The sequence below is a fragment of the Rhinolophus sinicus genome, linkage group LG04, assembly GCF_036562045.2.
Source record: "Rhinolophus sinicus isolate RSC01 linkage group LG04, ASM3656204v1, whole genome shotgun sequence".
Taxonomy (NCBI): domain Eukaryota; kingdom Metazoa; phylum Chordata; class Mammalia; order Chiroptera; family Rhinolophidae; genus Rhinolophus; species Rhinolophus sinicus.
The window spans coordinates 184,585,776-184,598,492 of NC_133754.1; the positions used below are offsets into that span (position 1 = coordinate 184,585,776).

Consider the following 12,717-nt stretch of genomic DNA (forward strand, 5'->3'; position numbering starts at 1 on the left):
CGAGGAAGTAGTATCCTGTGCCCTTCCAAAGCCCTGTGTCCCCCAAGTACAGAAAGCACTGTGGGTGCTGGCAGTGGTCAACGATTCTTCACTGCCCACTTAGGGCAGAGCGTGGGACACAGCTTCTGGGGAGCCACCAAGTGGCCCTAGAGAACTATCCTGGAGCTCAGGGTCTGCATGGAATAGGAGAGAACAGGACTCAGATTCTAGCTCTGCCACTTAGCATCCATTACTTATGGCCTGCACCTCAGTTTGCTCATCTGTGAAATGGGGGATAATTACAGTCCCTCCTGCCACAGCAGTGGGACTCCAGTGAGATGTGAGCTAATTGGGTAGGGGGCCGGCACAAAGGAAGGCTGGGAGCTGGAAGCTGTGGCATCCTCTCAGTGACTCAGTTTGGCCACTTGGGACAGCGGTGATGACCCCACAGGGTGGGGCTCAGCTGAGCATGGCCCCCAGGGCACCTCTTTGTTCCTGCCCGATTCCACCTGTCTCCTGACCCTGTGGGAGGTGGGACATGGGCCAGGACTGCCCTCCAAGGCACAGATGAGGGGACATGACATGAGTTGGGGGCTGTGCTCTGTAAGGAGCAATGCTTCCATCCCTTTAGACACAGGAAAGGAAAAGGGCATGAGGTGCCTCCCACCCACTGCCCTGTGAGCTGGGAGACTGAGAGGACTTCTTCCGGGGTCCTTCTCGACCCCTGGGGCGGGGGCCATCCTGCAGCGATAGCCTTGTGAACTTTGCCATTACTAACTGGTACCCTTGGGCAACCTCTCTGTGCCTCAGTTCCTCCATCTGTTAAGTGGGGCTAGAGCCCAGAACAGCCTAGTGTGGTTGGTTTTGTTACTGCTGCCCGGGCACATAGTAGGTGTTCAATAGAGCTCCATAATTGAGCCACAGCATCAGGCTCACCCAGAGCAGGGGCTTCCTGGTGACTGACTAACCCCTCCTCTGCCGGTGCCCACCCAGTTTCCAGACCCCCATCCGCCATGTTCTTTTCCCAGGTGCAAATGCAACGGGCACGCCAGCGAGTGTGGCCCCAATGAGACGGGCCAGCTGGTCTGCCGATGCCAACACAACACCACGGGCACAGACTGCGAACGCTGCCTGCCCTTCTTCCAGGACCGCCCGTGGGCCCGGGGCACAGCGGAGGCCGCCAATGAGTGTCTGCGTGAGTGTCCTGGGACTTTGGGGACCGAGGCTGGCATGTAGGCCAGGAAACAAACTCCCTGGGACCTGGCAGTGGGGACTGCTCCTGGGTGGGCCTGGTGGCAGCGTGGACTCTGAGCCCCTGTGCCTCTGCAGGGGTGAGGAGGAACTCAAGGGGGGCTGGAAGGAGGCGTTTCATCCTCGGTCCTTCCCCTCACAAACAGCTCCCCCAAACCAAGTTCCCCACAGTAGAGGTGTCCTTGGTGGGAGGGCTGGGAAGGTCCCCTAACTTGTTCCTTTGTTTCAACTGCACCAACCACAGCTGCTAATGAAAGCCAGGCCACTCCAGGTCCTAGGGGGTGCTGGCCTGCCCACCCAGCTTCTCCCGCAGGTCCTCAGGCAGCCCTTTCATGTCCCAACTCCCATGTGATGTGGCTTTCACCACACGCTAGAGAGGATGGTGCCATTATACCTTCTCCAGGGACGTGGGGCTGCGCACCGTGGGTGGGAGGACCCCCCCCCCCCCCGCCTTCCTCCCAGCCTGGTGTTCCCGTCCGCCCCAGCTTTCCACTCGCCCCAAGCCCTGCCTCCCCAGATAGTCATCAGGCTTGTTGCAGCCTCTCCGTGTGTAGCTGGCGTCACTGGGTTCCGGCTGGCTGTGCTGCTGCTTGCGGGAGTGTCTTCATGTGCAGGAGCTCCTGACAGATTGGCCTCGGGGCCCCCTGTCCTCTTGGGCTAGGGCCACTGGCAGCTAGAGCTGCGGCGGGGAGGGGACGGGCTGTTCTGTGGGACAGGGTGGTATCTACAGGAGCTGCCAAGGGCTGCCGTGGCCCTGATGGATTCCTGCTGCCCTCGCTGGCCCGCCTCCACCAGCGAGTCCTCCCAGGGCCCAGGGAGCTGTGCTGCGTGGCTCACCCATCTGAGCCTGGGGCTGTCCCCATGGAGGAGACACAAAGGCCAGACTGCTTCTCCTGCCACGTCCTCATCCCTGTGGTCACATCTCTGGCCTCCTCGTCACCAGCCTGGAAACTGGGGCTTCATGCCTGACTCCTTGCCACTCCCATTCCCAGCAGCCCCAGAGCCCTGAATTCAGCCTCGTCTCGTCCCTCCGGCCCATCTGACTGTCTCCTGCTGCACAGCCTGGCCCCCCTCACCCCTCCTCTGGGCACTGAAGCCGCCTCTTCCCTGCTCTCCCAGCCTCCTGCCCTCCTTTACCTGCAGCCCTAGGCGCTTTCTAAAGTGCAAACCTGACTACGTCCACCCCTTGCTTAACCCTCCTCAGCCCCCTTGCTCCAAGGTGAAGTCCGTTGCCCGGCAGTGGATCAAGCTCTGCTGACCTCTTGACCTCACAGCTGCCCCTGCACCGCCCCCCTTGCCCTGTCACACTGCACAATGTCCTCACCCTCTTGCCTGTCCGTCACATGCCATGCCCACCCCCTGCGCACACTGGGTGGGTCTTCTCTGGTCTTGCACAGTTTGTCCTCTGCTCTCACCTCCTGCCTGGGACTCTCCCCTCTCTCTCCTGCCTTCCTTCACCGTCCAGCTCCTTCCTGCTTACCCCTCAGATGCACCTGTAACTTGACTTCCCCCAGGAAGACTCGTCCCACTCCCCCGCCTGTAGGATCTCCCCCTTTCCGCTCCCAGCGCCGCCCTGACTCTCCCATCACAGCCCCCCACCTCCAGAACTTCCATCTGGCCTCCATCAAACAGTGGGCAACACGTGGGAACTGGGTTCAGACCCCCCCACTGGGCTCGTCCCCAGAGTCAAGACAGAGCCAGCCTCAGTATATAGGTTTTAAAAATGAATGAATGGGTGAATGAAGGGTGACTTGTATTTCCCATGCATCTGAGTGACCTCGTGATCACTGGGCACCCCCAGATTCACACAATTATGGCTTAGAGGACCCACAGCAGATCCCGGAGTGGGCTGCACTGGGGAAGGTGGCCAGTGTGTGATCCATGATTGAGTGACTGTGCACCCTGGCTTACCTGGGGGGGCCTGTGTTTTGGTGTATTTATTAATGGAGCCCCCTCTGCTCTTAAGATCAATTGTTTGGGCTCCATATCCTTGATCAAACTGGGCCTGAACTCCATCCTTGACCTCCCTCGAGCTGCTTGCTCATTCAGCACAAGGAGGCTGACTGGCATGGACTCCTCTCCTACCACATGCCATGGTCACTGACACACAGCCCCTGCCTCCTGCCCACAGCTTGCAACTGCAGTGGCCACTCTGAGCAGTGCACGTTTGACCGGGAGCTCTTCCGCAGCACAGGCCACGGTGGGCGCTGCCTCCATTGCCGCGACCACACAGCCGGGCCGCACTGCCAGCACTGCCAGGAGAACTTCTATCGCTGGAACGTGTGGATGCCCTGCCAGCCCTGCGACTGCCACCCGGCAGGTGAGTGGGCCCTGCTGCCCCAGCCCCTCCCCCGTTCCCCGTTCCAGCCTCTGCTGCCCATGCCCTTCCTCCCCCAGGCTCCCTGCACCTCCAGTGCGATGGCTCGGGCACCTGCCGCTGCAAGACCACTGTGACGGGCTGGAAGTGTGACCGCTGCCTACCCGGGTTCCACTCGCTCAGCGAGGGAGGCTGCAGGTGAGGCTGGCGGGGGATGGGTGTGGACGGCCCGCAGGGGCTCATAGCGGTGGATTTGGACTGAATCTGAATGACGGGAAGCAAGAGGGACTGGATATTAGCTGTTCTTCCCTCCCTCCTTCCATCCCGCCATTCCTTCATCCCTTTTTTCTTCTTCTAGTCAGCATTTTCTTATTCTGCAGCTACCACACCCCGATCCTGAGCAGGGAGCAAGGACTAGAGACACCCAGTCCCTGGAGAGGCAGACAGATGAGTATGAGCCAATCCTGTGGAAGTGCAGTCGGCCTTGGGGGCCGAGGACAGGCTTCCTGGAAGAGGCACTGAGTTCTAGTGTGAGGCTGATAGTGAGGGCTGAGGGAACAGGGGGAGAGGCGCGTGCTCCAGGCCGTGGGAAACAGCACATGCAAAGGCTCCGAGGCAGGGGCAGTGCGCAGGGGGTGCAGGGCAGGAGGCCGTGCAGGGCAGGAGGGCGTGCAGGGCAGTGCGCAGGGCGTGCAGGGCAGTGCGCAGGGGGTGCAGGGCAGGAGGGCGTGCACAGCAAGAGGGTGCAGTGAAGCCTCGCAGGCCCCGGGAGGAGCTGTGGGTAAACGTGAAGCAGGAGTGCGATGAGGTTGGACGCCGGGGCAGAGGCTGCAGCAGGAACAACTGGGTGACGTGGTGGCTTATACTAGGTTTGGCCATGGAGAGGGCACCTGACCCCCAGGTTCTGGGCACCTGGACAGAGGGAGGCCGGTCACAGTGAGGGGAGCGTGGTGGGGAGGAAGCTGAGTCTACAGCACTGGTGGGCATCCAAGGGAAGAGAGACAGGCAGGGGGCTGCTGGGGTCTGAACCTCAGAAGACAAGATAGTAACCCACTTATCATCATTTGATTGAGAAAATACACAATGACCAAAAAACAACAACAGAAGCCATTATAAATTCAGAAGCACTTTTAAATGAACTTGGCCTTAGTTCAAGTCTCATATATTTGAAGGCGGTGGAAATGCATTGGGGGTGTGTGGGGAGTCTCAGATCCCACACAAAGTACTCAGTGGTTCTGGCCACAAACCTGGCCGTTAGGCGGTGACCTGGATGCTTCCCCAGGGTTTCTCTGGCCTCTGGGTCCTCGCACGTGCCATTCCTCCCACCCCGGAGCATTCCCGCCTTCCCTACCCCACCGCCTGTCCCTGGCCTGTGTCTAGCAAACTCCTAACTCGTTCTTCAGTTCTCAGCCAAGGTACCACTCCAGGACGTCTTCCCTTCTACTTGGCTCCTCGTCCCCACCCCAAGCACTTCCTTGGCGCTGCCACCGCCTCTTGTACATCTATTAGAGTATAGCACCTACTAAAGCATAGCATCTACCTGTTTGCCTGCCCGTCCTCACTGGACTGTAGACTCTATGAGGGAAGGAACCATGTTTTGTCAGATGGTCCTGTGTGGATAGATGAACGGATGGATGAAAGGAAGGATGGGTGGATGGATGGATGGATGGATGGATGGATGGATGGATGGATGGATGGAAAGAAAGATGGGTGGAAGAAAGGAAGAAAGGAAGGGTAGAAAGATGATGGGTGAGTGAATAGGTGGATGAGTGGCTCTATGGATGAGTGAATAAATGGATAGGTGGATGGAAGTTTGCACAGATGGGTGAGGAGTGGATGGGTGAATGGATGGATGGATGCATGGTTGGATGAGTGCGTGGGTAGGCAGATGGATTGCAATTCAGGTGAGTGGATGGGTCACTTCCTTGGCAAGGTGGGGGGAGGCAGGCTTTTGAGTCAGCCTGCCTCCTGGTTCTCTCAGGAATGGGGACAGATAGAGAATTCCTTCCAAGGAGGACGAGCTAGTTCCACTCTGGAGTTGCTCATTGGACACTTTTCCCCTTGTCCTGTCTCTTTGGCAGACCCTGCACCTGCAATCCTGCTGGCAGCCTGGGTACCTGTGACCCCTACAGTGGGCGCTGCCCCTGCAAAGAGAATGTGGAAGGCAGCCTGTGTGACAGGTAGGTGTGGCGGTGTGATGATAACCCTACTGGAAGTGACCTCAGGGCTTGTGGTGGTGGGAGGAGCAGGGGGCATGGACTCATAGACTTAGGCACTTCACCACCTGGCACCCTTCCTGTAGGGCTATGGGTCTGCCATCCGGGAAGTTATCTAAAGGTTGTATGACACTGTTTATATTTTCACTCACCCACCATCACTGATGGTTCATAAGCCTTGAAAAGACATGTTTTTTTCTAGCTTAGAATCCTGAAAAGAAAGAGCTGGCAAGGATAGGAGAGATCCTCTAATCCAGGGATAGCAAATACGTGGTGTTCTTCCCACAGCCCTCTCGTCTCACACCGGGGCGGACATTATGAATGAGCACAGCAATCTTTTTTTAAAATTTAATTTAATTTAATTTTATTGTTAGTTTCAGCTGTACAAAACAACATGATTAGACATTTAAACTCAGCACGAAATGATAACCTTACCGAGTCTACTACCCATCTGACACCGTACTTAGCTATTACAATACCGTTAGCTGTATTCCCTATGCGGTGCTATACATCCCGTAACTATATATATGTATATATGCATATGTATGCATAATTGTAGTTGACATTCAATATTAGTTTATATCAGTTTCAGGTGTACAGAGTGGTGGTTAGGCATTTATATAATCTATGAAGTGGTTCGCTCCCCCCATAAGTCCAGTACCCATCTGGCACCCTATATAGTCTTTACAACATTATGGATTATATTCCCCACGCTGTATTTCACATCCCTGTGACTATTTTGTGACGACCAATTTGTACTTTCTAATCCCTTCACTTTCTCACCCATCCCCCAGCCCCCTCCCGTCTGGCAACCATCAGTTTTTTCTCTGTATGTGTGAGTCTATTTCTGTTTTGTTTGCTCGTTTATTCTGTTCTTTAGATTCCACATACAAGTGAGATCATATGGTACTTCTTTCTCAGTCTGACTTATTTCACTTAGCATCATATCCTCTAGGCCCATCCCTGTTGTTGCAAAGGGTAAGATTTCATTCTTTTTTATGGCAGAATAATACTCCGTTGTACATTTTATCCAATTGTCGATTGATGGGCATTTCGGTTTCCATATCTTGGCCGTTGTGATAATGCTGCAGTAAACAGAGGTGCATATACAGAAGGTGCCAAAAAATATATACACATTTTACAAAAGGAAAATTGTATTAAAATTGTAATAGTGTATGTACTGATAACAAAAGGTGAATACAAGTCACGCTGTATTCCGCATACTTCTCAGCGTCCACATCATCGCGTCCACACACTTCTGATGATGGCGAACTACTGCTTCAGCAACGTTGACCACAGTGTCCACTTGGATACACTTTTTTGGCACTGCTGGTGTTTTTTTGAATTAGTGTTTTGGATTTCCTGGAATTAATACCCAGGAGTGGAATTGCTGGGTCATACAATACGGTAGTTCTATTATTAATTTTTTGAGGAACCACCATACTGTTTTCCATAGTGGCTGCACCCGTTTGCAATCCCGCCAAGAGTGCACAAGGGTTCCCCTTTTCTCCACACCCTCATCAGTACTTGTTGTTTGTTGATGATGGCCATTCTGACAGGTGTGAGGTGATATCTCATTGTGGTTTTTGTTTGTGTTTCTCTGATGATGAGTGACAATGAGCATCTTTTCATGTGTCTATTGGCCATCTGTATGTCCTCTTTGGAGAAATCTATTCAGGCCCTCTGCCCATTTTCTAATTGGGTTGTTTGGGGCTTTTTTTGGTGTTGAGTTGTATGAGTATTTTTTGTTTTTAATAAATTTTGGATATTAACCCCTTATCAGATGTATCATTGGCAAATATCTTCTCCCGTTCAGTAGGATGTCTTTTTGTTTTATTGATGGTTTCCTTTGCTGTGAAAAAACTTTCAGTTTCATGTAGTCTTATTTGTTTATTTTTTCTTCTGTTTCCCTTGCCTGAGGAGATATATCAGTAAAAATATTACCTGGGGTAATGTCTGAGAGTCTACTTCCTGTATTGTCTTCTAGGAGTTTTATGGTTTTGGGTCTTACATTTAAGTCTTTAATACAGTTTGAGTTTATTCTTGTATATGGCATAAGAAGGTGGTCCAGTTTTATTTTTTTGCCTGTATCTGTCCAGTGTTCCCAGCATCATTTATTAAATAGACTGTCTTTACCCCAGTGTAAATTCTTGCTTCCTTTGTCAGATTTGTTGGCCATATAGGTATGGATTTATTTCTGGGCTCTCTGTTCCGTTCCATTGATCTATGCATCTGTTTTTATGCCAGTATCATGCTATTTTGATTAGGATAGCCTTTTAGTACGATTTGATGTCGGGTAGTGTGATCTCTCCAGCTTCATCCTTATTTCTCAGGATTGCCATGGCTATTCGGGGTCTCTTATGGTTCCATATAAAGTTTAGGATTATTTGTTTTAGTTCTGTGAAAAATGCCATTGGGATTTTGATAGGGATTGCATTGAATCTATATATTGCTTTGGGTAGTATGAGCCTTTTAACTCTATTAATTTTTCCTATCCATGAGTATGGTATATGTTTCCATTTATTTGTATCTTCTTCAATTTCTCTCTTCAATGTCTTATAATTTTCTGAGTACAGGTCTTTTACCTCCTTACTTAAATTTATTCCTAAGTATTTTTTTTATGCAATTGTAAATGGGATTGTTTTCTTAATTTCTCTTTCTAATAGTTTGTTATTGGTGTATAAAAATACAACTGATTTCTGAATATTACTTTTATATCCTGTGACTTTACTAAATTCATTTATCAGTTCTAATAGTTTTTTGGTGGAATCTTTGGGGTTCACTGTATGTCAGGGGTGTCCAAACTGCAGCCCACAATCCATTGTTAATTGGCCCGCAGCAAATTCCAAAAATATATTTAGTTTACTTAAATAAACCAGGTGAGGCAATACGTACTTCACCTCGAGTGAGTGGCCCGGCTGTTAGTGTATTTTACCGCATATGGCCCTTGGTGAAAAACGTTGAAAAAAGTGTGGACACCCCTGCTGTATGTAGTATCATGTCATCTGCAAATAATGACAATTTTACTTTTTCCTCTCCCATTTGGATGCCTTTTATTTCTGTTTTTGTCTGATTGCTGTGGCTAGAACTTCCAGTCCAAAGTTGAATAAAAATGGTGAAAGTAGGCATTCTTGTCTTGTTCCTGAGCTTAAGGGGAATGCTTTTAGCTTTTCCCCATTGAAGATGATGTTTGCTGTGAGTTTGTCGTGGCCTTTATTATGTTGAGATATGCTTCCTCTATTCCCCCTTTGCTGAGAGTTTTTATCATAAATGGATGCTGGATTTTGTCAAATGCTTTTTCTGCATTTATTGATATAACCATATGATTTTTATTTTTCATTTTGTTTATGTGGTGTATCACATTGATTGATTTATGGATGTTGAACCAACATTGCATAGCAGGAGTGAATCCCACCAGGATTGTGGTGTATGATCTTTTCAATATATTGCTGAATTTGGTTTGCTGCTATTTGGTTGAGGATTTTTGCATCTATGTTTATTAGGGATATCGGCCTATAGTTTTCTTTTTTTGTAATGTTTTCGTCTGGTTTTGGAATCAGGGTAATGGCCTCATAAAATAAGCTTGGGAGCCTTCCCTTTTTCTGAATTTTTTGGAATAGTTTGAGGAGAATAGGTGTTAATTCTTTTTTGAATGTTTGGTAAAATTTACCTGTGAAGCCCTCTGTTCCAGGACTTCTGTTTGTTGGGAGCTTTATGATTTAGTTTTGTTGGTAGTAATTGGTCTCTTCAGATTTTCCTTTTCTTCTTCTTTCTTCTTTCTTTTTTTTAAAGATTTTACTGGGGAAGGGGAACAGGACTTTATTGGGGAACAGTGTGTACTTCCAGGCCCTTTTTCCAAGTCAAGTTGTTGTCCTTTCAGTCTTAGTTGTGGAGGGCGCAGCTCAGCCCCAGGTCCAGTTGCCGTTTCTAGTTGCAGGGGGCACAGCCCCACCATCCCTTGCGGGAGTTGAGGAGTCAGCAACCTTGTGGTTGAGAGGACGCGCTCCAACCAACTGAGCCATCTGGGAGGCAGCTCAGCTCAAGATGCCGTGTTCAATCTCAGTTGCATTAGTTGCAGGGGGAGGCAGCTCAGCTCAAGGTACCATGTTCAATCTTAGTTGTAGGGGGCGCTGCCCACCATCCCTTGCAGGACTCGAGGAGTTGAACCAGCAACCTTGTGGTTGAGAGCCCACTGGTCCATGTGGGAATCGAACCAGCAGCCTTCGGAGTTAGGAGCATGGAGATCTAACCGCCTGAGCCACCGGGCCAGCCCTCTTTTTCTTCTTGATTCAGCCTTGGAGGATTGTATACTGTTAGGAATTTATCCATTTCTTCCATATTGTCCAATTTGTTGGCATATAGTTGTTTATAGTATTTTCTTAAAATGTTTTGTGTTTCTGTAGTATTGGTTATCACTTCTCCTCTTTCATCTCTGATTTTATTTATTTGGGTCCTCTCTTTTTTTCTTGATGAGTCTGGTTAAAGGTTTGTCAATTTTGTTAATCTTTTCAAAAAATGCTCTTGGTTTCATTGATCTTCAGTATTTTTTATTTGTTTTTTAGTCTCTATTTCATTTATTTCTGCTCTGATCTTTATTAATCCCTTCCTTGTACTCACTTTGGGCTTTGTTTGCTGTTCTTTTTCCAGTTCCCTTAGGTGTAAAGATAGACTGTTGATTTGAGATTTTTCTTGTTTCTTTAGATGTATCTGCATTGCTATGAATTTCCCTCTTAGGACTGCTTTCACTGTGTCCCATAGATTTGGGTTCATTATGTTTTCATTTTCATTGTGATTTCACTAAATGAAATCAAGGTATCTTTTGATTTCTTCCTTGATCTCATTGTTGACCCATTCATTATTTAGTAGCCTGTTATTTAGTCTGCATGTGTTTGTGTATGTTTTAGTTTTTTTTCTTATAATTGAGTTATAGTTTCATACCACTGTGGTCAGAGAAGACGCTTGCTATGATTTTAGTCTTCTTAAATTTATTGAGACTTGTTTTATGGCCTAACATGTGGTCTATCTTGGAAAATGTTCCATGTACACTTGAAAAGAATGTATATACTGCTGCTTTGGAGTAAAATGCTCTAAAGATATCAATTAAATCTATCTGGTCTAGTGTGTCATTTAAGACTGCTGTTTCTGTGTTGATTTTTTCTCTGGAAGTTCTGTCCCTTGGTGTCAGTGGGGTGTTAAAGTCCTCTACTATGATTGTGTTACTGTCTATCTCAGCCTTCATGTTGGTCAATATTTATTTTTGTATAGTTAGGTGCTCCTATGTTGGGTGCATAGATGTTTACTACGGTTATGTCCTCTTGTTGGACATATTAATGTCCTTCTTTGTCTCTTATTATAGTCTTCATTTTAAAGTCTATTCTGTCTGATATAAGTGTTACTACCCTCTTTTTTCTCTTTTCCATTTGCGTAAAATATGCGTATCTTTTTCCATCCCTTTACTTTCAGTCTGTGTCATTCGATCTGAAGTGGGTTTCTTTTAGACAGCATAGTCATGGTTCTTGTCTTCTTATCCATTCAGCTACCCTATGTCTTTTGATTGGAGCATTTAATCCATTTACATTTAAAGTCATTATTGATAGGTACATAGATATTGCCATTTTATTATTCACATTTTTTATCTTCATTGGTTTGTTTTCTCCTTTCTTCTGCTTAAAGAAGTCCTTTTAACATTTTTTTGTAATACTGGTTTGGTAGTAATGAATGTTTTTTATCTTTTTCTTGTCTGGGAAGCTCTTTATCTCTCCTTCAGTTTTAAATGATAGCCTTGCTGGGTAGAGTAGTCTTGGTTGTTGGCCCTTGTTTTTCATCACTTTGAATATTTTCTGTCAGTCCCTTCTGGCCTGCAATTTTCTGTTGAGAAATCAGCTGACAGTCTTATGGGAGCTCCCTTGTAAGTTATCTTTCTCTTGCTGCTTTTAGGATTCTCTCTTTGTCTTTAACCATTGCCATTTTAATTATAATGTGTCTTGGTGTGGGCCTGTTTGGGTTAATCTTGTTTGGGACTCTCTGTGCTTCCTGGGCTTTTGTGTCTATTTCCTTTGCCAGGTTAGGAAAGCTTTCAGTCATTATTTATTCAAATAAGTTCTCAATCTCTTACTTTCTCTTTTCTCCTTCTAGTACCCCTATGATGCGAATGTTGTTACGCTTGATGGTATACCACAGGTCCCTTAAACTATCTTCATTGTTTTTCATTCTTTTTGTTGTTGTTGTTTCAATTGGGTATTTTTTGCTACCTTGTCTTCTAAGTTGCTGATTTGATCCTCTGCTTCATCTAATCTGCTGTTGATTTCTTCTAGTGTGTTCTTCATTTCAGGTATTGTATTCTTGATTTCTGACTGGTTCTTTTTTATGGTTTCTGTGTCCTTCTTTAGGCTTGCTATCTCTTTGTTGAAATTCTCACTAAGTTCCTTAAGCATTCTTATAGTCAATGTTTTAAACTCTGTCTCTGGTAGGTTGGTTGCCTCCATTTCATTTAGTATTATTTCTGGCGGTTTCTCCTGTTCTTTTATTTGGGACATGATTCTTTGTTTCCTCATTTTGGCTGCTGCTCTGTGCTTGCTTCTATGTATTAGGTAGATCTCCTATGTCCTTCAGTCTTTGCCGGGTGCCCTTATGTAGTATGTGTCCTGTGTGGTCCAATGGCACAGTCTCCCTGATCTCCTGTGCGTGTGTTCCAGGAGTGTCCTTTGAGTGTGTTGTGTGTGTTCTCCTGTTGTAGTTGAGCCTTGATTGCTTTTGGCGCATTAGTGGGTGCGGTTGACTCCTAGGCTGACTAACTGTGGGGATTGGCTGCACCCACAGTGCATGAGCTGCTGTGTGTGGGCTGACCCCTCAGAGGAGGCTTTATCCCTGCAAGCTTTTATGCCTGTTGAGACCCCCACTTTGGGTGTTCTGCTTGTGGGGCTAACCAGGTAGAGCTCTAGTGTGGTCTGAAGC

At 47.8% G+C, this 12,717-nt stretch overlaps 1 protein-coding gene across 2 annotated transcripts in view; it reads left to right on the top strand.

The window, feature by feature from the left end:
- The window catches only part of LAMC3 (laminin subunit gamma 3), a 59,755-nt gene that overhangs the window by 17,608 nt on the left and 29,430 nt on the right, over positions 1 to 12,717 (top strand). For both annotated transcript variants that reach the window (XM_074331196.1, XM_019728864.2), the window contains exons 4-7: positions 1,008 to 1,174; positions 3,362 to 3,550; positions 3,628 to 3,745; positions 5,629 to 5,727. In XM_074331196.1, coding sequence (XP_074187297.1) covers positions 1,008 to 1,174; positions 3,362 to 3,550; positions 3,628 to 3,745; positions 5,629 to 5,727 — 573 coding nt within the window. The remainder of the gene's footprint in view (positions 1 to 1,007; positions 1,175 to 3,361; positions 3,551 to 3,627; positions 3,746 to 5,628; positions 5,728 to 12,717) is intronic.